The sequence below is a fragment of the Gadus chalcogrammus genome, chromosome 8, assembly GCF_026213295.1.
Source record: "Gadus chalcogrammus isolate NIFS_2021 chromosome 8, NIFS_Gcha_1.0, whole genome shotgun sequence".
NCBI lineage: Eukaryota > Metazoa > Chordata > Actinopteri > Gadiformes > Gadidae > Gadus > Gadus chalcogrammus.
In genome coordinates, this window is record NC_079419.1 from 24,859,676 (window position 1) to 24,880,975 (window position 21,300).

Here is a 21,300-nt window from a genome sequence, read left to right on the forward strand (position 1 = left end):
AAATCGTTCCCTATCATGGATGTAGTGCACTAAATAGGGTGCACGCCATTTTGTAGGGTGTTCGAATTCTCAGTGGTCCACTATATAGTGGACTTAAAATAGGGTACATACGATGTTCCCTACATGTTACTCCCGTATACCACAATGCAATGCGGTCGTGTTTTTCCGGAGGAGAAAAAGAAGCTGAATAACCGCGAAAACTAATACATTTAATGATGGAGTCTCCGGCTTTCGTTTAGAAATGTCAACAATTTATTTGGGATTTAACATAGAATATTTAACATTCAAAATTAATAAAAAAAATACTTGAACAAGGAAATGTAACATTCAACATCAATACAACCTCCAGCTTTCCTCGTGAGTGCCTGGTATGTTTACATGATGTGGGCGCATCTGTCTGCGTCACACAAATACCCGGCGCATTTACTGACGCAAATGACGTTTAGATATGTTCAGCGTAGTGTCCGAATTCTCGTTCCCTATTCCCTATATAGTGCACTAAATCATGTACACTAGGGAATAGGGAACGAGTGTATAGGGAACGATTTCGAACACAGCTATTGACTCCCTAGTCCCTACCATCTAACAAATCTACACACATTTAACAAATCTACACACTTGTATCTTCAATAATATCTAAACGGAATTTCGATTTATTTAAAATTTCTTCAGAATCACAGTTTTCGTTTTCAGTTGGTCTCACTGATTTACGTTGACGCTGGAGCGTGAGGACGTTCAGTATTGTTGCCAGATTGAGCAGGTTTGCCCGCCAGATTGGGCTGTTTTTCCCGCTCTATTGGGCTACTTTTAATCACGCACCGGCTCGCTATTCTCTCTAGCACACGCACACGCGCGAACACAGACACACACACACGCACACACACACGCACGCACGCACGCACGCACGCACACACACACACACACACACACACACACACACACACACACACACACACACACACACACACACACACACACACACACACACACACACACACACACACACACACACACACACACACACACCAGCAGTGCAGGGCAATACATTTCACCTTTCAGATTATTCAGTTCAATTAATTTTACATTTCTGCATTTTTTTAGCAACGCTTTGCATTTTTCAATCATCTGTCACTTTATTTGTTTATTTGTTCAACCATTAACATTTTCTTAAATGGTGTGCATGTTTACATTGGTTACTCCATTACGTAAGACTTTTGAATTTTGTTCAAATCCCTTCACTTGATTTAAGCCATTTAACGTTTCGTTATGTCTTAATCTTTGTGGCTTTATTAAAAAAAATATTTTCAACCTCACTTTTGCACTACAGCACTGACCGCATTTTCTTCAGGAAATGCAATTTCTAGTTTTATTTTGTCCTTGTCACGTCAGACTGTGGCATGTAGATAAATGTAACTTCGCTCTTCTTTAAGGCTTTAATCATAGCGTTGTATTTTCTCATGTCGAAAATTGATGTTACGTAAGACAACGTGGGAAAAGTTTCTCGAATAAGCCTCGGGAAGACCTCCTTTGCTAAGTGTCTTAGCATAATCCGAGGCATCAGTCCGGTGAAGTCCGAGCAGCAGTCACCACCTGCAGCCCGGTCCCGGGTTAGAGATGGAGCGTAGCTGAACAGATCCAGTCATGACCACCACGATGAGATACAGTGCGGGTGTCGGCGTGTTTTGGTTGATTTACGCTGGTAGGCCTTTTACCTTGAACAAATCCAAAAATATATATTAGCTAATTGGTTATTTTTTATGTTTTTTTTCTAACGTGTCTTACAATTGAGCCCAATCGTTATTTATAGTCGATTGAGTCTCATAATTTTCTGGTGTGTTGTAGGCTATGAATACAATTTTACTAGGTAACATGTTACAAGGTCGCTATTTCAAAAAGTATTTGAATTAATCCACAACATTGCAATTGGTAAATATCTCAAAAAAATATTATGAACTAATGCAAGCAAATCAGTCTGACGTTTCTTTTCAGATTATACAATTCCCCCTATTGCATAACTACTGTTTAATTTGGAGATAACATAGTTATCAATCTTACAATTCATAAATATTTTTGTGTAATTATCTACAGACATTCTCCTCACAATGATTTCAAGGGTTGAATAAATATATTTCATTTCAAGAAAAAGTATAAAGAAAGCTGGTTGCACGCTAGACGTTTAACCAAATTAAAACCGTGCTTATAATCCTGTAGTTGTATTAGTTTATGGTAAGTTATTGTGTATGGCTCTTGATTCTTATTTTCTCATGTTACACTAAACATTGGTTGAGTATCTGTAATTTATAGCCCACATATTTATATTGTTTATTTATGTTTTGAGTTAGGGGCAGGCAAAGTAAGAATCAATATCTTCCTCCTCTTCTTTGATTATTTAATTGGTTGTGTTTAGATGTTGAATAACTTTTTCTTCGAAAAAATATTTGAGTTGCACATTACCATGAGCATAACAAATGAAAATAATGAAATGTTTGCAACTCGTAATGAATGTATTTCTGAATGTTTCTTTAATAACTAATTTTCTTTAAACCCTTGTGCTCCCCTCGTAAGGCCTTCTCTGTGAGGAGGATGTTGGTGTGTGTGAGCAGCAGCCATGCCAAAATGGTGGCGTCTGCCAGCGACAAAGCAGTGGCTTCAGATGCCTTTGCTCCCAGAGCAGCCAAAACGGCCGGCTGTACGGCGGCGAGACCTGCGCAGACGCGCTCTCCGGCTGCGACGACCACCGCTGCGAGAATGGAGGAATATGCTGGCCCCTGCTGGTCCAGGACCAGCACACATACTGGTGTGGCTGCCTGGCGGGCTTCTCCGGGACCCGCTGCCAGACCCCTACCGCCTTCTCCTTCCAGGGGAGTGGAGGCTTCCTGCGAGTAGAGACCCCGGTCCGAGGGGCCCCACTGCGGCTGGCCTTCAGCTTCAGGACACGGGGGCTCGCCGGCACCCTCCTGCAGCGCAGAGTGGACCACCTGCTGCTCACAGTGGAGCTGCTCAGTGGCCAGCTGCGCATCAGCGGCCGCAGAGGTCAAGGGTTAAACACCACGCTGGTCCAGGAGCTCCAGGGGAACGTTTCAGATGGCGAGTGGCACGCGGTGGAGGCCTCTCTGAGCGCAGGGGGCAGCTGGATCCGACTGCTCTGTGCAGGGGGTTGTTGTGATGGTGAGGGTGGTTTTGATGAGAGTGGTGGTGGTGGAGGTGCTGGTGGTGGTGGAGATGGTGGTGCTGGTGGTGTTGGTGGTGGTGGTGGTGGTGAGGATGGTGGTGGTGGTGCTGGTGGTGGTGGAGGTGGTGGTGGTGGTGGTGGTGGAGGTGGTGGTGGTGGTGGTGGTGGTGGTGAGGATGGTGATGCTGTAGGTGGTGGTGTCGTTGGAGGTTGTGATGGTGGTGGTGGTGGTGGTGATATTATAAGTGGTGATTGTGGGGACGTAGTTGGAGGTGGTGGTGATGGAGGTGGTTTGGATGGGGGTGGGAGTGGTGGTGGGGGAGCTGCAGACCACCGGCTGCGGGGGCAAGGCCCTGGTTTGCCTGGTGGTCTTGGCCCAGCGTGCCAGATCCTCTTCCTGGGGGCCCCGGGTCTGACCCCGGGCGTTGGGGAGGAGGCCCCGGCAGCGTTCCGGGGCTGCTTCCGGGACGTGGTGGTGGACTCAGAGCTGGTGCTGCCCAGGGGTCCGGGGCCGGAGGCTGAAGTGACCCAGGTGAACGTCACCATGGGATGCACTGATGAGGACCTGTGTGGGGGGGCCCCATGCGGGGGCCGGGGCCGCTGTGTGGCCGAGGGGTGGAGGGACTACAGGTGTGTGTGCCACAGACCCTACCAGGGGGCGGACTGCCAAAGGGGTGAGTACGAGGCCATGGTAGACATATTTGTAAGGCGTAAATAAATACATTAAGTTGATGCTTTTTATTTGGTTGACTGTGAAATATGAAGCATGGGGCCTTAATCACCATGGACCATCTTTGTTCAAGCTAACGCTAGCTGGGTGGGGAAATGCAGAAGATGGACACTAGGTGAGGAAGGTCAATGGCTCTGATCCTGTCCAGCTCGGTACAGCAGTATAACACTGCCAGAAAGGGGGTTCGATTCCCAATAGGGGCCACTCATGCTGAAAAAGTATTGCTTGTCCGATGTGTAAAAGTATCCATCAGACGTCAGATATACCGTAGTCATCGTTTTAATGACATGTTTAATCCTAGCTATCTTTGGAGGTTGGACTCAGTATAATGATCTCCTTGGCCACTCTGAGGTCCACAGTCAGACACGTCAGAAACAGCTTCATTGATCCCTGAGTTCAGAGCGGCTTAAGGATCCGGTGGAAATAGAATGGCCAGCTCAGCCAGGGAGGTGTGCAGGAGGGGTTCATCCACCCCGCCCGACGGGGGGATTACCCAGTCATAGTAACCGATTTAACGGATACCTTTACTGCTAATCAGTGTCTTAAGCGCACAACGTAACAATGTGCATGCGCACGCAACACACACGCAAAAACACACACTGATGTAACGATTGTGAATGTGTATCAACCGATTGTGCACAGAGTACGTCCCGGCCCGGTTTGGAGCGGGCTCCCTGGAGAGTTACAGTGTGTTCTCTCTGGTGGACCCCCCCTCCACCCTGGCATCAGACCAGCAGCCCCCCACCCTGGTCGTGTCCATGTTTGTGCACACCGAGCTCCCCAGCGGCCTGCTGCTGGTCCTGGCCAACAGCAGCAGCCAGTACCTCCAGGTGTGGCTGGAGGAGGGCAGGGTCAAAGTTCAACTAAACGGCCATGAGAGTGTGAGGGGCGAGGCCGCTTCCGCAGACGGCCGCTTCCGCCTGCTGACCGTCGAGGTCTGGGACCACGTGGCCGTCCTGACCCAGGCAGGCCACACCCAGGCCTCCGTCAGCATCCGGCCGGTCCAACCTCGCCCTGGGGACAAGGTGTTTATCGGGGGCCTGCCGGACCCCCGGGCCGCAGCCGTGTTTGGGGGCTACTTCAGGGGCTGCGTCCAGGACCTGAGGATCAACGGCCGGCCGCTCCAGGTGTTTCCCCTCCCTGGCTCGGTGCCTGCTGAGTCCCACCGCCTGGAGCAGAGCGTCCACGTGATCCCGGGCTGTGGCAGCGACTGCGCCGTGAGTCCATGAGGGGGATACTTCCTGTTCACCAAGCGCCCGTCTTGGTTCCAACCGCTAGTTGGTTTGGAGCTGAACGAGGTTCCCCACCAGCTAGCATCAGAAACAAGCAGGGGGACAAACTTAGGAAAACGAAGAGTAGCAGTAGGTTTCAGAACAAAGGAGCAGGGTTTTATTTATATATTATAAATTCATTTCTGTATAATTGGTGGTATTTTTATATATCACAAGCGGTGGTCCATAAGTGTTCTCTCTGACCGTGGCAACGGGCAAATCATGCAGAACCTGACCAGCGTCTGCGGAACAGGCAGACAGCGGACAAGGTGTTCCAGGCCCCGCTCACCTGCTCACCTACCCAGCGTCTCCCTGCGCCGCTCCCCCCTTCACGGCGGAGCTCGGTGTATGTGTGTCTAACCAGCAGTGGGTCAATGCTTCGTTCATCTGTTCTTGGTTGTTTCCTATTCTCTCCATGTGACCAAGGGGGCACCTTGTCTGAACGGGGGGGTGTGTGACCCCCGGGGGGAGGACTGCAGCTGCCCGCCCGGCGCGGCAGGGAGGCACTGTGAAGAGGTGAGATGGTGTGAGTTGTCCCCCTGCCCCTCCTCGGCCGTCTGCGCGTCGCTCCCACACGGCTTCCAGTGTGAGTCTGCATCCCACTCTGACCCCAACCCTTCCTCACTGTTTCTACCTCAGCGTCTCTAAACAACAACGACAAAGCAACAACAGCACAAGGGTGGTGATGAAGGGGTGGTGAGAAGGGATGAGGTGTGGTAAACGAAGTCTCAGGGGGAATAGGAACATCCATCCCAGTAGGGAAATTCAGCAATATAAATATTGGAATACCTTAGTTTACCCTGAATGCCTCTAAATGCCTCGGGCTGGTTCTGTTTAGATGTGTTTTCGAGTGAAGGCAGTGCGTCTGTGCGTTTGTATGTGTGTGTGTGTGTGTTTGTGCATGTGCAAAGACATCCCACTTTTTAGTATTTATATTTGTTTGTTACCTGCTCTGTCTACCTCTCTCTGCATCTCAGTTGTGCTAAATTATCCATTGCTTTGTCTTTGTAGTTAATCTTTGTTGCTGTTGTCTGCCATCTCAGATACAAATGTCTCCTAACATGACTGAAGACAAATCCCCCCAGTTAAAGATTATGTTCCTTCCGCAGGCCTGTCCAACGTGACGCTACGAGATGGAGCTTTCGGTGGCAACGTTCTCTGTTACCGTGGCAACGGGCACATCACGCGGCCCTTGACAAGCCTGCTCCTCCGCCTGCGCACAAGACAGACGGACGCCACCGTGCTCCAGGCACGCCGGGGCTCCACCCCCCTACTCACCGTCTCCCTGCGGGGCTCGCACCTCGCCATGGAGCTGCAGGCAGACGGGGAGGTCGCCGCCGTGTCCGTGCAGAGCGGCGGCCCTGTGGCAGACGGCCGCTGGCACACTGTGGAGCTCCGCATGGAGACGCCTGCCGCCGAGAGGTCGCGGTGGGTGGTGGAGGACGATGGACGGAGGGCGGAGGCGCGGCTGTCAGATGCCGTGGGGGGCAGTTTGGACTTCCTGCGGGAAGGAGTGGACATCCTGCTGGGCGCTGGAAACTCTGGGGAAGGGCTGGACGGGTGCCTAGGCCCCCTGGAGATCGGGGGGATCCCCCTGCCCTTCCACAAAGATGAGGAGCTGAGTCTGCCCCGACCCCAGAAGGAGCAGTTCCTTCTGTGGAAGGTGGAGGCGGACACGTGCTGGGACCACCGCTGCGGCCCCGGGGCCACCTGCCTCAGGGGGGTAGAGGGCTATGGCTGCCTGTGCCCCCGCAACATGACCGGGCCGTACTGCTCGTGAGTCCCCCTTCTGTTGGTCCATGTCCAGAGAGAGGGCGACACACAGCCGAACAAAGAAACAGGCTGAACCCGCCCGCGGTACCAGTTCACTAACGTATCACAACCCATTCTCCACAGGGAGAAACTCCCTGTGATCCCGTGGTACGTGGAGATAAAACCGTAAGTGTTTCTCTCTTACTTGTTGTTTAAGTCTGCTTCATTCAAAGATATCAGTGGGGACAAATAACAAATAACAGAATATTGTGATAGCAGAAACAACTCTTGTGTTGTGTTTGTAGACGTCCTGAGCTGCCGGTGGTTGAGTGCAAGGGGCGCGGGTGGAACTACAGCTGTTTCCACGGGGGCTCGTGTTCAGGAGGGGCCCTGATCTGTCACTGTGCTGCTGGCTTCACAGGACACTGGTATGCCATGCTACGTGTGTAGTCATAACTTCTACATACTGACACAGCAAACGTTTTCAATTGCATCTCTCTCTCTTCACATTCTCGCTCTCCGAGGTGTGAGACGGATGTGGACGAGTGTGCGTCGGACCCCTGCATGCACGGGGGGCTGTGCCTGGACCAGCAGGCCGGCTGGGAGTGTGTGTGCGATCAGAACTACTGGGGCCTCCACTGCCAGATGGATGCCAGTGACTTCCACCTCTACCTCTTCCTTGCTCTGTGGCAGAACTTCCTGCAGCTCTTGTCTTACCAAATGTGGCACCTGGATGAAGTCCCAGAGATAGAGTGGGCCAACCAAGTGGAGGATTAGGGTGCCCCCTTCCCCCTTTGACAGTGCACAATCCAAGCGGATTTATGATCAAAGTCTGCATACATTAAGGACTTTTCGAAAACAAGGTTCCAAGCATAAGTTCAGCAATAACTTAAATAATGGATGGGCTAATGGACCAGCTTAGATACATACAACTAGACTGACAGCCGTCATGGGTCGGGTGAGGGTTCCTACGGCGCCGGGGTAGCCCACAGAGGTCATAGGTTACCTGCACTTTCCACAAATGTATCTTCTATACAAATATACCTCCTTCGTAATTCTTGCTCACGTATTAATTAATTGTTTGGCATACTTAAGACTGATGTAGGACACTTCTTCTTTACGTTCTAAAGAACACCAGAGGTCACTATATCGGAGGATCACCTAAAGTGGCTCTTCCATGCAGACGTATCATGTATAGACAACGGTCAATAATGGTCAGGTGGCAGCATCAGGTTACTAACACACTTGGAAACCACTATGGACCTTTTTGATAGATAATGTCACTATTTCGGTAGCACATAAACACTTTTGAGTCCCAAATCCAGATTTCTTTGGACAGGACTTACAGAAGCAACAAGCCGCGTCTCAAACACAATCGAAGCGGGAAGATGATTTTTTAGAAACAATGGAAGAATCTTCTATACTATTGTAGTGAAATGGTCAAACTGCGTGGAATAAAGAGTCATCCGAACTTATAATAACTAGGGTCATATATTTGGGTAATAACGCTACAATAACATAATCATTCAACAACAATCATTCAACAACCATACAACAATCATATAACAAATCATATAAACAGCAATACAATGATCTGAGGCCTAAATGGGAGTTCCCCCTGCGTCTCTCCAAGAGCGCCGCAAGGAGGAGTCCCCAAATGGGAAATCACCCTGCATCCCTCCAAGAGGTCGGCTAGCTGATGTTGGATGAATTTGCCCTTAATTACCCCCTGGGGATAAATAAAGTTTCCTTGAACCTAAAGCCAGGACATCTTATATTGTTGTCAGGATGCTGAGAGCCGCTCTGTTCCCCAATAAAACGATCCTATTGTTAACCAGATGGTAATCGATTGAAGCTCTGCAGGATGTCAAAGAGGGTTGTGGTGCTGCCCGATCAGCTGGAACCCTGGCCTGTCCAACCTTCCCCTGGGGAGGTCAGGAAAACAGCTTCTAAACTCATACCCCAAAGGGGTACACTGAAGCGTCAACAAAAAGAGAAAATTGATATTTCCCATTCCCCAGTCTTTCTAAAATGCATCACTGTTGGGTTTGTAGGAAAGATACTGGATAGTATATGTGCCTTACAAATACCCTTTCAGCTCTAGCAATTCTGCTGTTGATGCGAGTGTAAAGGGACCAAGGCATTGAAGTATTCTGCCGATAGTAATAATCATTCAGCCTAAACTTTAAAAGTACGACATGAACATCATAAGTCCTTGACATGTAGGACGACATAGAAAAAGTGGTCATTTATTATAAACACATAAGGTTAACAATCATAATACAATTTCTGCATCTTATGTTTTGGAACAACAAAAAAAATATTCAGTTCCACTCCCAGTCCAACCGATGATCCCAGTATTTTACTACTTTGTGAATCAGAAAGATTGCAGGAATGTAGAATCAGGACCGAAACCAGTAAGAGATCGGGATCCGCGGCACATTTTGGACTGAGGGGAAGAAAGTCAAATGCTGATAAATAAAACACTGTATTCAAGACCATTTAAACCCTTCTGCTACTGACAAGCGTTGCATTTCAACTGCTCGTTTGTTAAGAGTTTGATGTGAGGATGACAACACAAGCAGTGTTTGACAGACACTACTGTAGCGCAGTCTACTGGTTTGACATTCAAAGACCAGTCACACCCCCCCTTGACTCTGTTTGCGTGTGTGTTACAGATGAAGCTTTCGTTCACAAAGCTCCTTGTAGATTCTCTTCCTGATGTGTGGTATCTCCTTCTGGGAGAAGTCGAGAGGTTTCCTGAGGGCGAGCCGCTTACAATACTGGGAGGGAGCAAGACCCACAGACACATACACAAACCATCAGGCACCACATAATACAAAACCTTTGACTTCTTATCTTTTTGCATGTACATTGTGAGTCGTGAGGCCAGATTGTACCTCCAAGACAAAAACTCCACAGTCATTCTCATTGTTCTGCTGGGGCGTCTCCTAAAATGGAAAGTAGAGGGTGACATTTGAACATCTCATCCATTAAAGGTCCCATGGCATGCCACCAGGTGTGGTCTGACAAGCCGTTTTGGAAATATGCCCCTTATGACGTCAAAGGTGGGCGCGTCCACCTAGACGTGTGATGGATAGATGAGCAACGTTTGCTAAAGTCCACTGGGTAGGCTGATCTATCCAGCACACATCTAGGTGGCCACGCCCACCTATGATGTCATAAGGGGCGGATTTCCAAAACGGCTTGTACCTAATCACACCACACCTGGTGGCATGCCATGGGACCTTTAACTCACACCCTCCACACCTTCACTTCCAGCAGGGGGCAATACAGCGCTGGAGATAGGGCCAACATTTTTCATCAAGTGACACATTTCTGAAGTTAACATCAAGGTATGCCAACTTTACCTGGTTGGCCGACACCACCCAGCCAGTTTGGAATAGCTCTTGGCTCTTCTCTTTTGCCTCGCTTATCAAGTATTTCAGGATGCCCTGGTGTAAAAATAAATGTATATATATATACACATGAATGAATGAATCATGTTTTTATTGGGTTAACCCACTGATGTTTTGCTGCTGGTGCGTTTTGTGCAGACCAACAGGCCTTTCAGACATTAACTCCGAATCATCTCTGGGGAATCTGGTTTGATGATGATCCGGATTCGCCCTTTCACTCATGCAGCACACAGCCGGAGATAAACCGCATCAGACACATCCTGGAGACCCTCAATATACTTCAGGCAAGGGGTGACGCATGGGCAGAGCGCGTAGGAGGAGGACGTGTAAGTATGCAGCGGTAGTCAGTGTTTTGTTTACATCAGGTTGAAGGTTGCAGGTGAGGCTGCCAACCCCGTAATGCTGACTCTTTTTGCGGCGGTATCAATGCTGCATTTATTCAGATGTATCCGCAATATCAACAGAAGAGTGGAAAGCAGATAGAAGTTGGAAGGCAAAATACAGACAAGAAGAGAAAAGTAAGAAGCACCGCTCCTGGTTGCAGTCCCACGATGAAACGTTACTAACACGTCGCCAACACGCCTACCCGCTCCTTGGGAATTCTCCCGCTCTCTGGGCTTTACGTGAGGGGCCTGGCCGGGTAATCTCTGAAGGGGCGGATTGGAACATTTGCGTTCCATCATACAGCCCCTCTGGGTCCAGTGGGGAGGATGTGTGTAAGGGGTTAGGGGAACAGTTTACCAGCGTGACCTCTGGGAGAGAGGTGAACTCCGAGTCATAGAGCCGGATGCTCCGGTGCTCCGGGTCGACCGCCACCAGAGACCAGTGTACCTCCAGGTGAACCGGCACCAGCAGCAGCTGCTTGGAGAACAGGTCGACCTGCGGAGAGCCAGAGTGGGTGTGACGGGCCAGGGGTGGGGGGAGAGAGAAAAGGCATCAACAGCGGAAATGGGAGCAGAACTGGAGGTTAACGGGTTGTATTCACCGGGTCCACCGGTGAAGTTTGTCCCTTGGGCAGAACTCCAAGTTGGGGAGACTGTGTTGTTCAGCAGGTCTGCACTCAATATGTCAAATGTCCACAGTGTATTAGAGCTGAAAACTACAGCCATCTCTTGTGGGAAATTATTTGAATTCATCAAAGGATTATAAATAAATTCCTAAAGATAATAATCCAATCCATCACTTGGGATATTAAAAAGGGTATGTCCCTTCCTCCTCTCTACCTCTACCACGACATCACCATGTTTCTCCACAACCCAATGGGACTCACAGAGGGGCTTTCACACCAAAAAGAACCAAGAGCCAGTTCCGGGCTGGTGCTAGGGCCAGTTCCAAACAGGTTCCAGCCTTATCCCAGTTAAGAACCAGTTGGTTTCACACCGGCCAGAGCCAGCCATGGAGCCGGTGTGAGCAATGTCATGACGTCACTGCAAACGTCTCCGCTTTCCCAGCAACCCTCCCGCCCTAACGGAACTGTACAATAAGAAGAAGAACCCTCGCGCCAGTTTCAAACACAACAACAACAATTTCGTCTTCGATTCAATCCATGTATGGTTCGTTCTTTGAATATTCCGATTTAAAACAAAATCAGAAAAAACAATTAACAGAGTCGTTTTTTGGTTTTTCTGATTTGGTTTTGAAGCCGAAAAAGGGCAAAAGGAATATACAAATAAACGGTATTTTTCTGTTTTTTTAAATCAAAACGGGAAAACTGAATAATCCAGTTGCTTGTTTTGTTTGCTTGATATTTAGATAAAACCGCAATGAATGCCGGGAAAAGGGCATGCGGATTTAAAGAAAATACATATAAAGACATTTCAAACGTACCATCGAGTCTCTCGCATTCTACAATGGCCAGCTTTATTGTTTTCCGTGGGAGCCGGCGACTTAGTCTGCGAGAGAATGATCTGAAACTAAATCGGAAACTAGATTTCTTCTTCGAAGGCTGTGCTCCACACAGAACCTCCTCACCGTCATAACGGAGCACTTCGGGGCACCAGATTGCTTTAGAGCGGTACTGATCGCGTCGTGTGTCTTTCCAGTGTCAAATAGTTCACGAATAAAATCACCATAAGGTTCATTGCGGCCATAACTAAGGCTAAATATAATTAGACAGTCTATTGCTGGTTTAGGTGGTTGGCTCTTTTTTCTTCGCTGCGTTCTGCCTTCTGGTGTAGCCTATAACTATAAATGTATCTATTTTAGTTTTTCTGTTTCTGGTTTAAAAAACCAACACACAAACACAAATAAAATGCAGATTATTTGTTTACTCCTTTTGCCCTTTTTCCGATTCAAAACCAAATCAGAAAAAAACAAAAAACTACTGTTTTGAATCGGAATATTCAAAGAACAAAGCATACACGGATTCACGTCCATTGTTTACTTCGGTGTTTTAAAAATGCTGGTCTTTGTTGGTCTTCCTGTTTATGAAGGTACGGATAACCCCGCCCCCTGCCCCCGGCGTAAAAGCGGTTCTAGTTCTAGCCCAGCTCAAAAGTTGGGCTGGAGTTGAACCGGTTTTTAGAGGCCGGAGCCGGTTCTTTGGCGGTGTGAAACCAAAACACTGGCCCTTGCTCCGAACTGGCCCGGAACCGGCTCAGATTTTGCGGCGGTGTGAAAGGCCCAAGAGAGGAGAAGCCCACAGTGGTTGGGTTGTGGTAGAGGACTTATATCCCAGGACAATGCATCACATGTTTGGGAACAGCAGTGATAGAGACATTTCATGACCGATAGATGGCTGGTTGGTGAGTGTATATATACAGTGGAAGCCAACTGATGTGCTGGTTTAAAACTGACCTGTTTTGTCCATCGCCTCACCCCCTCATAGCCTTTCATCTCTAGTTGATGGTGAAAGAAGCTGTTCAGAAAATGGACCTAATAGAGGGAGGGACAGCCTTAATGCAATGCCATTATGGTCGGAGGAAAACCAAGTAAAAGTTGTTGAAAGTGATAAAACAACCTTGTTATCCGTAGACTCCATAATCAGCTCCCCGTACATGTTGATGACCTGGAGAGGAACAAAAATTGGAGAGATGCCGAATGAGTCATGTTCAACTCCAACCAGACAGAGAGCTACACCTAAGGCCCACAGCGGGTCAGACTAGGGCTGGGTGGTGCTGGTGGAGGGCGGAGCGGACTACCTGGTGAAGAGCGGAGCGGACTACCTGGTGAAGAGCGGAGCGGACAACCTGGTGAAGAGCGGAGCGGACTACCTGGTGAATAGCGGAGCGGACTACCTGGTAAAGAGCGGCGCGGACTACCTGGTGAAGAGCGGAGCGGACTACCTGGTGAAGAGCGGCGCGGACTACCTGGTGAAGAGCGGAGCGGACTACCTGGTGAAGAGCGGAGCGGACTACCTGGTGAAGAGCGGGGCGGACTACCTGGTGAAGAGCGGGGCGGACTACCTGGTGAAGAGCGGAGCGGACTACCTGGTGAAGAGCGGCGCGGACTACTTGGTGAATTGCGGAGCGGACTACCTGGTGAAGAGCGGAGCGGACTACCTGGTGAAGAGCGGAGCGGACTACTTAGTGAAGAGCGGAGCGGACTACCTGGTGGATGTGGAGCGGAATACCTGGTAGAGGTGGAGCGGACTACTTGATGGAGGTGGAGCAGACTACCTGGTCGTTGATCCAGTTCTGGTGGGCCAGCGTCGCCAGGTCCTCCAGCATCAGACTGTGTTTTCTGTAGACCACTCTGAAGCAGGGAGACGTTGTTCTGACTACAGTAGCGCTGTACTTTTTCACCAGGGAGATGACTAGATTCCTGGAGAGAGAATATATGTTGCTTACCACCATCTTACGTTCCTTTAACACAACAGAGTGGTTTGTTCCACTTACACTAGTTACCAACAATGATTAGATACGAGCTACTTTCAGCTCCTACTTTATCAATCTGCTCTGAGCATATTGTTTTTGCGTTTAAGGAAATATCTGGTCAATTGGTGTATGTGATAATTGTTAATGTTCGATTTGTAGCGCATTGAAAATGAAAGCACAGCCTTCAAATATTGACTAATCAAGATGAAGTATTCTACAATGCTGTGGTATAAAAGCAGGATAAAACATGGTTACACACACACACACACACACACACACACACACACACACACACACACACACACACACACACACACACACACACACACACACACACACACACACACACACACACACACACACACACACACACACACACACACACACACACACACACACACACACACACACGTGTCATCTGAAGCTGTGCTTTCTAACCAGGAGTGTGTGAGCCGATTCCAGGTAGATTTGTTTTAAAAAAACAATTTAAATTACAATTTGTGTGATATTTATGTTGATAGTCGCTGACATTAAAACCAGAAATAGAAGAACGACTCCAACTTCCTCAATTTTGAACCTTGAGTACCTTAAAACAATAATAACGTTGCTAAACAAAAGTATAGTTATATTATAATACGAGTCCACAGGAAAACATCTGTGGTTTGGCGTTGCAAAGGGTTACTGCAGCCTCACTGGTTGTGGCTGTGACACAACAAAGGCTGGGTAAAGTACACTGGAAGAGCCTCAAAACTAACAAGGGTTGGTTGGTGTAGAACGTTGCACATTATTGACACATAATTGGCAGATTGCTCAACCACTTGACTTATTTGGAGACGTTGGTGGAGGTGTTTGATTATATATATAAATAGCGCCATTGAGGGGAAGGGGGGGGATTCCATTCTTGATATGAATCCTTGAAGGCGGTGTATGAATTGTAGGCCGCAAGCATTCAATTGGTTCCAGTTTGATCAATTATTTTCATTGACGTAGCAGTCGCCTTAATCAAAAGCAATTTACAGGGAATTATGACACGTAGCTTGCTATAGCCTAGGTATCCCGGCTGCATACCAATCATGCAATGATAGGCTATTCTGGTTTATTCTTTCTCGTACAAAATACTATTTTTCAACGTCTACTTCTCCAACCTGAAGCGCTCCCAGCTCTTCAAGATAAGATCTCAGGGGAATGGGAACCCCAGTGACGGTCCTTGTGTGTACTTTACAGACCCACGTGAGCGCACATACCTTTTTCTGTCATCCAAATCATGCGCCCTCAAGCTTCGGACAATGTCACACGATTGCAGTGGGATCAAACTCCCGTAGACTTTAGAAAAGCCGTCGAGAAACTCTAAAAAAGAAAAGAAAAATTAAGACAAAATACTCATGATGATCCAAATTATATACAAAGAGCCATGTGAAGAGTTGGACTCTCAGTACTTACCCATAATGGTCAAGCTCAAAGCCTTGTGGGGGACAACAGGTTGCAGATGGCTGTCAGACGACACCCCAAGCCCTGGCAGGCTCTGACAGACAGGGCTTGGGCTGGTTCTGGTGCTAGTCTTTCCCTCCGTCACCAGCTCTGCACCCAGAGGGGTACAGGTTTCCTGCGGACAGACAGGATCCCTCCAAGGCTCCTGATGGACAGCAATCCTCTTGAATCCGTTAACCATATTTTTGTCAGTGCACCCTACCCCACTCCCCTGCCTCTTTGTAGAGCCGCCGCTGTCCGGGGTCTGAGGGCGGTCGGTGGAGTTCGAGGTGGATGCTAAAGCAGGTTGACACACTTCTCCACCACTTCCTTTAAGTTCCCCACCGTCCAAAACACCTGATGTTTCCCCGTTCTCTTTCTCTGGCGGGGTTTCTGAAATGTTTCTGTCCCTGCCTACTTCTCCTTGTATTTCCAAACAGATTTTGACATCGCCTTGGCGGTTGCAGAAGGAGCTGGAATGGACCGGACGTCTTTTGTGTTTGACGCCATTTCTCTGCGTGAAAAAGAAACAAGATTTTGCTCTTACTCGCCGACGCCACACCCAAAACCTCCGTATGGAGAACCAGCGTTTCTTGCTGAGCTCAAGGTTGTGTGCCAGCCCCTTGGTGGAACCATGCGGTCGCTTGCTTTCACCTGTTCGGTCATGCATCTCCAGACGAAGTTTACCCATTGGTGCAATCTAAGAGTGTGATCACGTTGAGTAGGGGGACTCCTTGGGATCAAGGTAGAAGCCTACATACATAGGCCTATAGTTCAAAAGGTATGTTCCAGCTTTTTATTGTCGTCTTTTGCCTGTAAGATACAAGTAACAGCATGTCTATTAATACAGTTTCAGGTTTGCTTTTACCTCTAGTTTTAATATAGAGAATATTTTGCCTCGAGGGTATACATTCTGTAATAGATAAATAGATTTATTTCAGAGTGGGAGGGTTGCTTTTAACAGCAAATAAAAAGACATTAAAGTAAGTAGACTACAAACTTTAATGTGCGTCCAGCACGGAAACACATAACACACAGTTTAGCCACCAACATGCATTATACAAAGGAAATTATACAAAGTTATACCATCGTATCAGGTCATCCAACACGTGTAAATTGAATAATCGTGTATAAATGTTGGTTTGTTTAAAGGTCTGTAGTAAGCAGAGTTGACTGGCATAAGGCATGCGCTTGACACGTTTACTACAAATAGACATAACAAAATCCACAATTAACCTTATAAGTCCATCCAATGAAAGATTAGATGGTTTTGCACAATGTAATAACGTAATCAAACTTTTACCATTGACAGAACATCACGCAGCAGCTGTCCGATAAAAACACTGCAGTGCCATGCTGTCGCTTATGAAACGCGTCACGATTGGTCTGGCCCCACCAATGAGAAGGGCCTATCTGGTCTAACCAATGAGAAGGGCCTATCTGGCCCATCCAATGAGAAGGGCCTATCTGCGAGTTGTCCAGACTCTGATCACCCCCAAGAGAGCTTTAACTGACTTTCTTTAATAGGTCCATATAACTGACCGATGCACCCAAACCCTCAAACCTTAAAAATTATCGCTCAACCTAACCATCTCTTTAACCTTATTCTTAAACTCAACCCCTTAAAACCTTACATAAACATAACCATCTCTAATCCATTACCTTAATTTAACCATCTCTAACATAGCCTTACATTTAATAATCTCTAACCTAATTCCTAGATGTAACCATTTCTAATCTAAAACCTTAATTTAACCAATCACTAAATTAATACCTAATGCCATGTTATAGGCTTAAATTAGCAATTTATTAATTTAGTCTAACCATACCCTACTAGATTATACTGGAAATTGAATTCTAAATATATGAAGACAATATATACTGTAGGCAAATCTACATACATTTTAATTATTTGACGCAAAAAAGTTGATCCAGTATTAAGGCACAAAATATAATGATTAATATATGAAAGGGCCCCCACTCCAACGTGCGATGTCAATACAGGGCAGGGCAGATTTGAATAGCTTGTAATGGCTAACCACAAACAGATCTGGTGGTAAAATAGGTGCCCTTTAATATGGATGAGAGACTTTTAAATCATCTCATACTACAGGGCATGAGTATGATCTATGAAGTTCCATAAACCTCCTTAATTGTCACTCAAGTTATATGAACAATTATTAATCCCAGTGTAGCTGCATGCAGTGATAAGAATGGAGAATCAGAGAGAAGGTGAAGCTTCCCAGACACTTATATAAGAACACCACGGTCATCGCTCATTATAGTTAATCTATAGCCCTCTCCAGAATTAGAAAGTTTACATTTGGCACCAACCACCCCCCTGAGGTGCACTACACACTATTTCACGTGACGCAATAACGAAGGGGGCAGCCGCAGTGTTTATCTTGGCTGAGTTTGTCAGTTTGAAAGTTAAACAGACGCTAGGATACATATACCAGGATGAACGTCGCCTGGTCTCCCTATCGTACTCTTGACTCGCCTCGATCGCTATCGGCAGATCTTAAACCTTTTGGCCCTGTAGCCCATCTTGCGGAAAATGTGCTCCATGAGCATCGCCGTGACTCTGGTTCTCGTGGCACTGGGGGCCCAAGGGCTGCCAACTGTAGGGCTGCCCCCCGGCGGACTGCCCCCCGTCGGGCTACCCATTTTCAGTCGGCCTCCATGCGATTCTCCTGACATAGAAGCTGTAGCCATGGTGGCTCAGGATTACCTAAATGGCCAACACACTCACGGCTACAAGTACGTCCTGAACAGGATTGAGGACGTAAAGATCATCACAACGGTAAGCCAGATGGGCCGGGGGCACAAAACACTGAAGTTACACCCCGCGTATACCTAAAGCTGCAGCCACCCCAGTGTTTAGGTTTTGACATCTCCAAAATACAGTTTAAAGAAGACCACCTTATTTACTAGGGAAATAAGTGAAAAAAATTCTTAAAGAATCTACAGAAGAGTGTAGGCTATTTGTGTGATTATATACAATATGCAAATGTATTTATTGTTCTAGTTTCACAGGTGAGAATGTTATTAAGATCCGATCGGTTCTTTAATCGACTTGCCTATCATACGACATTCATTGACTTCCATGTGATATTTTGAACAAATGGTTGGCTTCAATTGGTCTTATTTTAACATGTCCCTCATGTTCTCTGTAGCTCAGTGGAGAAGCTACATACCTGATGGAGGTGGACCTATTGGAGACAAGCTGCCATGTGCTGGATCCCAAGCCTCTTACCAACTGCTCTGTCAGGCCCAAAGTGATGACGGTGAGACTCATAGAGTAGGTCACAAAGATAGATGAAAGGTGTCCCTTTATTACAAAGTCAGATGAGAGTAACGTTGATGGTGATGGCAGTTCGTTTTTTCATATTTAAACACATCTATACACACACATATAAATTATAAAATGATATACATTATGTGCTTGTGACTCAGGCAGTTGAAGGAGACTGCGACGTGGTGTTGAAGCAGGTGGGCGGGGCTCTAAGCGTCACCGCCTTCAAATGTAAAACTGAAGGTAATTATGGTTCTTAATGTCACACACACACACACACACACACACACACACACACACACACACACACACACACACACACCAAAATTAAACCTTTCTTCTTGTTGCAGAGTCAAGAGAAGACATGTGCCTCGACTGCCCCACCCTCCTCCCCCTGAATGACACCATTGGATTAGACTTTGTCCAGGCGTCTCTAGGAACCTTCAACGTCAGAACCAATCAGACCTTCAGCCTAATGGAGGTTGGGAGGATGTCCAAAAAGGTACATTCTGACATGATCACACCTTCAGATATTCAACAAGAAATAAATAAAGACTGCATTTGAGTCCGTAAGACCAAAGATGTTTTTTCTATCTTGGTTTCAGCCGATATCTGCTGGAGACATCATTGCGGCTGAGTATGTCATAATAGGAGCCAATTGTACAAGCAGTGAATGTGTGCCCTTGGATAATGCTGTAAGTAAAGCGAGAAATCAATCAATCCTTCTCTGAGAATTATTTAGGGACAATAAATATAAATCGTATCAACATACAAGCTATTGTGACTACAATAATCCTACATGCTCCAAGAGTCATTCATGAAATTATTTCCTACTTTAGGAACAAGGCTTTTGCGTGGCAGAAGGTTTGGGTTCTGACTACACCGTCGACTGCACTATGTTTGGCGTTCTGGTAAATCAAACCATTCAATAATCAACATTCCCTAATGTAAATTCATAAACCTCAAAACAAGTTTTAATTCTGGTCCATTTAACGTTTTTCAGTCAATAAACGACAGCAGCACTGCAGCCTCCAGTCCTTCCCTCCTCCCAGTGATCCAGCCAGGTCTGAGACACCACAAACTCACCCTCATCCATAACCCCGGGCTCAGCGGACTCCTGTCTGCCGAATCCGCCGGCGAGTCCGGCGAATCCACTGAGTCCGGTGAGGTGGTTCAAGTGGTGCTTGGGTCACCAACCTCCGTGGCGGCTGACCCTCCCCTGTCTACTCTCGTCCCCGTTAACGCTGTTCTCGACCCGGTCATGGAGCTCTTGCCAACTCTACCCGTCAACCTGACAGTGGAGGACAAAGACATAGCTGATGTCGTGCCAACGGTTGGCTCCATCCCGACCGCGGGTCTGCCAGCCGGTGATGACAGCACAAAGGCTGTGGTAGTAAAAAGGGCAGCAGAATCAGTTAAGCCCGTCATGCTTGATGTCACAGAACTGACCCTTCCTGTTCCACAATGTCCCGGGAGGATCAGACACTATTAGGGGTTTGGCGGTTCCTCGTCACAGCGCAAAGACTCCACAGCATCGCAGCGAGGGCTGTCCTGATATACCCCAACATGTCCTGCTGAGACCTGGCTTTATACTACGGGGAACTAGCTGCAGAACATAAGCAACTGAAGATTCAGCCAAATATAAACACTGACAACCTTGACCGATCAATAAAGCTATCCTTATGGTTGTATATTCTCCTATGATGCTTGGTAACTATTCATTTAAATGGCAGGGGAGAAAATTCTTAGAATAAACATTTGAACCCAAGTTAGAATTTTGATTTGACCATGGCTGTTGAGCTTCACACTTACTTGCTTCATACCCACAAGACCCCATAAGATTCAAATAGTTTTTGCCAAATGCGGCCTAATAAAATATAATTCTTGAATCTTCTACATGTCTCTGCACAACATAAATTGGTTTGGTAATTGAACTTAAGCCAATGTGTACGTCATTAAGTCAGCCGAAGGGCAGTATTTTTCCAAATGAAAAGCCTATTTAAAAGAAAAGTAGATAACTGATTTGGAATTGACAGGGTACTCCCAACATATAAATGTTGGGCGTATGCAAGACCTAACTAAGTTTTCACTGGTTGATATTCAACCTAAAAACAAGGTTGAATGAAGAGACACATGAACAAAACACTATTTGCATAGACGGGTCAATACTTGAGTAACATCAGTTCCGGAGTTCAAGTAAATAAGTTGAAAAGCTTTTAAAAGGTCAATGTACTTTTTGCTTAATTTGTCTGGACAGTTCAAACAGTACCACAAATCGTGCTTCTAAAAAGGAACCCATAAGGAAGTTATTGATAGGAGATGATGGAAGTTTACTCATTAGAATTCATCTGCATGTCACTTGATATAAACAGGGTCATA

General features: G+C 47.0%; 3 protein-coding genes across 5 annotated transcripts; 2 read left to right on the plus strand and 1 right to left on the minus strand.

The window, feature by feature from the left end:
- Positions 1-1,653: 1,653 nt before the first annotated feature.
- LOC130387957 (protein crumbs homolog 1-like) lies at positions 1,654-7,803 on the plus strand. Its single transcript, XM_056597248.1, has 9 exons — positions 1,654-1,699; positions 2,566-3,168; positions 3,553-3,885; positions 4,545-5,119; positions 5,600-5,759; positions 6,283-6,949; positions 7,070-7,111; positions 7,231-7,353; positions 7,450-7,803. The coding sequence occupies exons 1-9, from the start codon at positions 1,654-1,656 to the stop codon at positions 7,700-7,702; spliced, it is 2,802 nt and encodes a 933-aa protein (XP_056453223.1). The 3' UTR covers positions 7,703-7,803.
- Positions 7,766-17,036, minus strand: LOC130388120 (sentrin-specific protease 5-like). Of its 3 annotated transcripts, XM_056597465.1 has the most exons (11): positions 16,930-17,036; positions 16,281-16,439; positions 15,600-16,140; positions 15,404-15,506; positions 13,962-14,106; positions 13,304-13,351; positions 13,141-13,218; positions 11,086-11,223; positions 10,297-10,380; positions 9,826-9,876; positions 7,766-9,708 (listed from the first exon to the last, which is right to left on the minus strand). In XM_056597465.1, the coding sequence occupies exons 2-11, from the start codon at positions 16,290-16,292 to the stop codon at positions 9,598-9,600; spliced, it is 1,311 nt and encodes a 436-aa protein (XP_056453440.1). In that variant the 5' UTR covers positions 16,293-16,439; positions 16,930-17,036; the 3' UTR covers positions 7,766-9,597. The 3 variants fall into 3 exon arrangements, with proteins under 3 accessions (XP_056453440.1, XP_056453438.1, XP_056453439.1); XM_056597463.1 differs by having other exon boundaries at positions 15,600-16,439; XM_056597464.1 differs by having other exon boundaries at positions 15,600-16,439; positions 16,863-16,939.
- A 945-nt stretch (positions 17,037-17,981) lies between these two features.
- Positions 17,982-20,822, plus strand: LOC130388061 (alpha-2-HS-glycoprotein-like). The gene is made up of 7 exons (XM_056597384.1): positions 17,982-18,429; positions 18,803-18,913; positions 19,083-19,164; positions 19,272-19,423; positions 19,527-19,616; positions 19,761-19,832; positions 19,925-20,822. The coding sequence occupies exons 1-7, from the start codon at positions 18,184-18,186 to the stop codon at positions 20,411-20,413; spliced, it is 1,242 nt and encodes a 413-aa protein (XP_056453359.1). The 5' UTR covers positions 17,982-18,183; the 3' UTR covers positions 20,414-20,822.
- Positions 20,823-21,300: the final 478 nt, after the last annotated feature.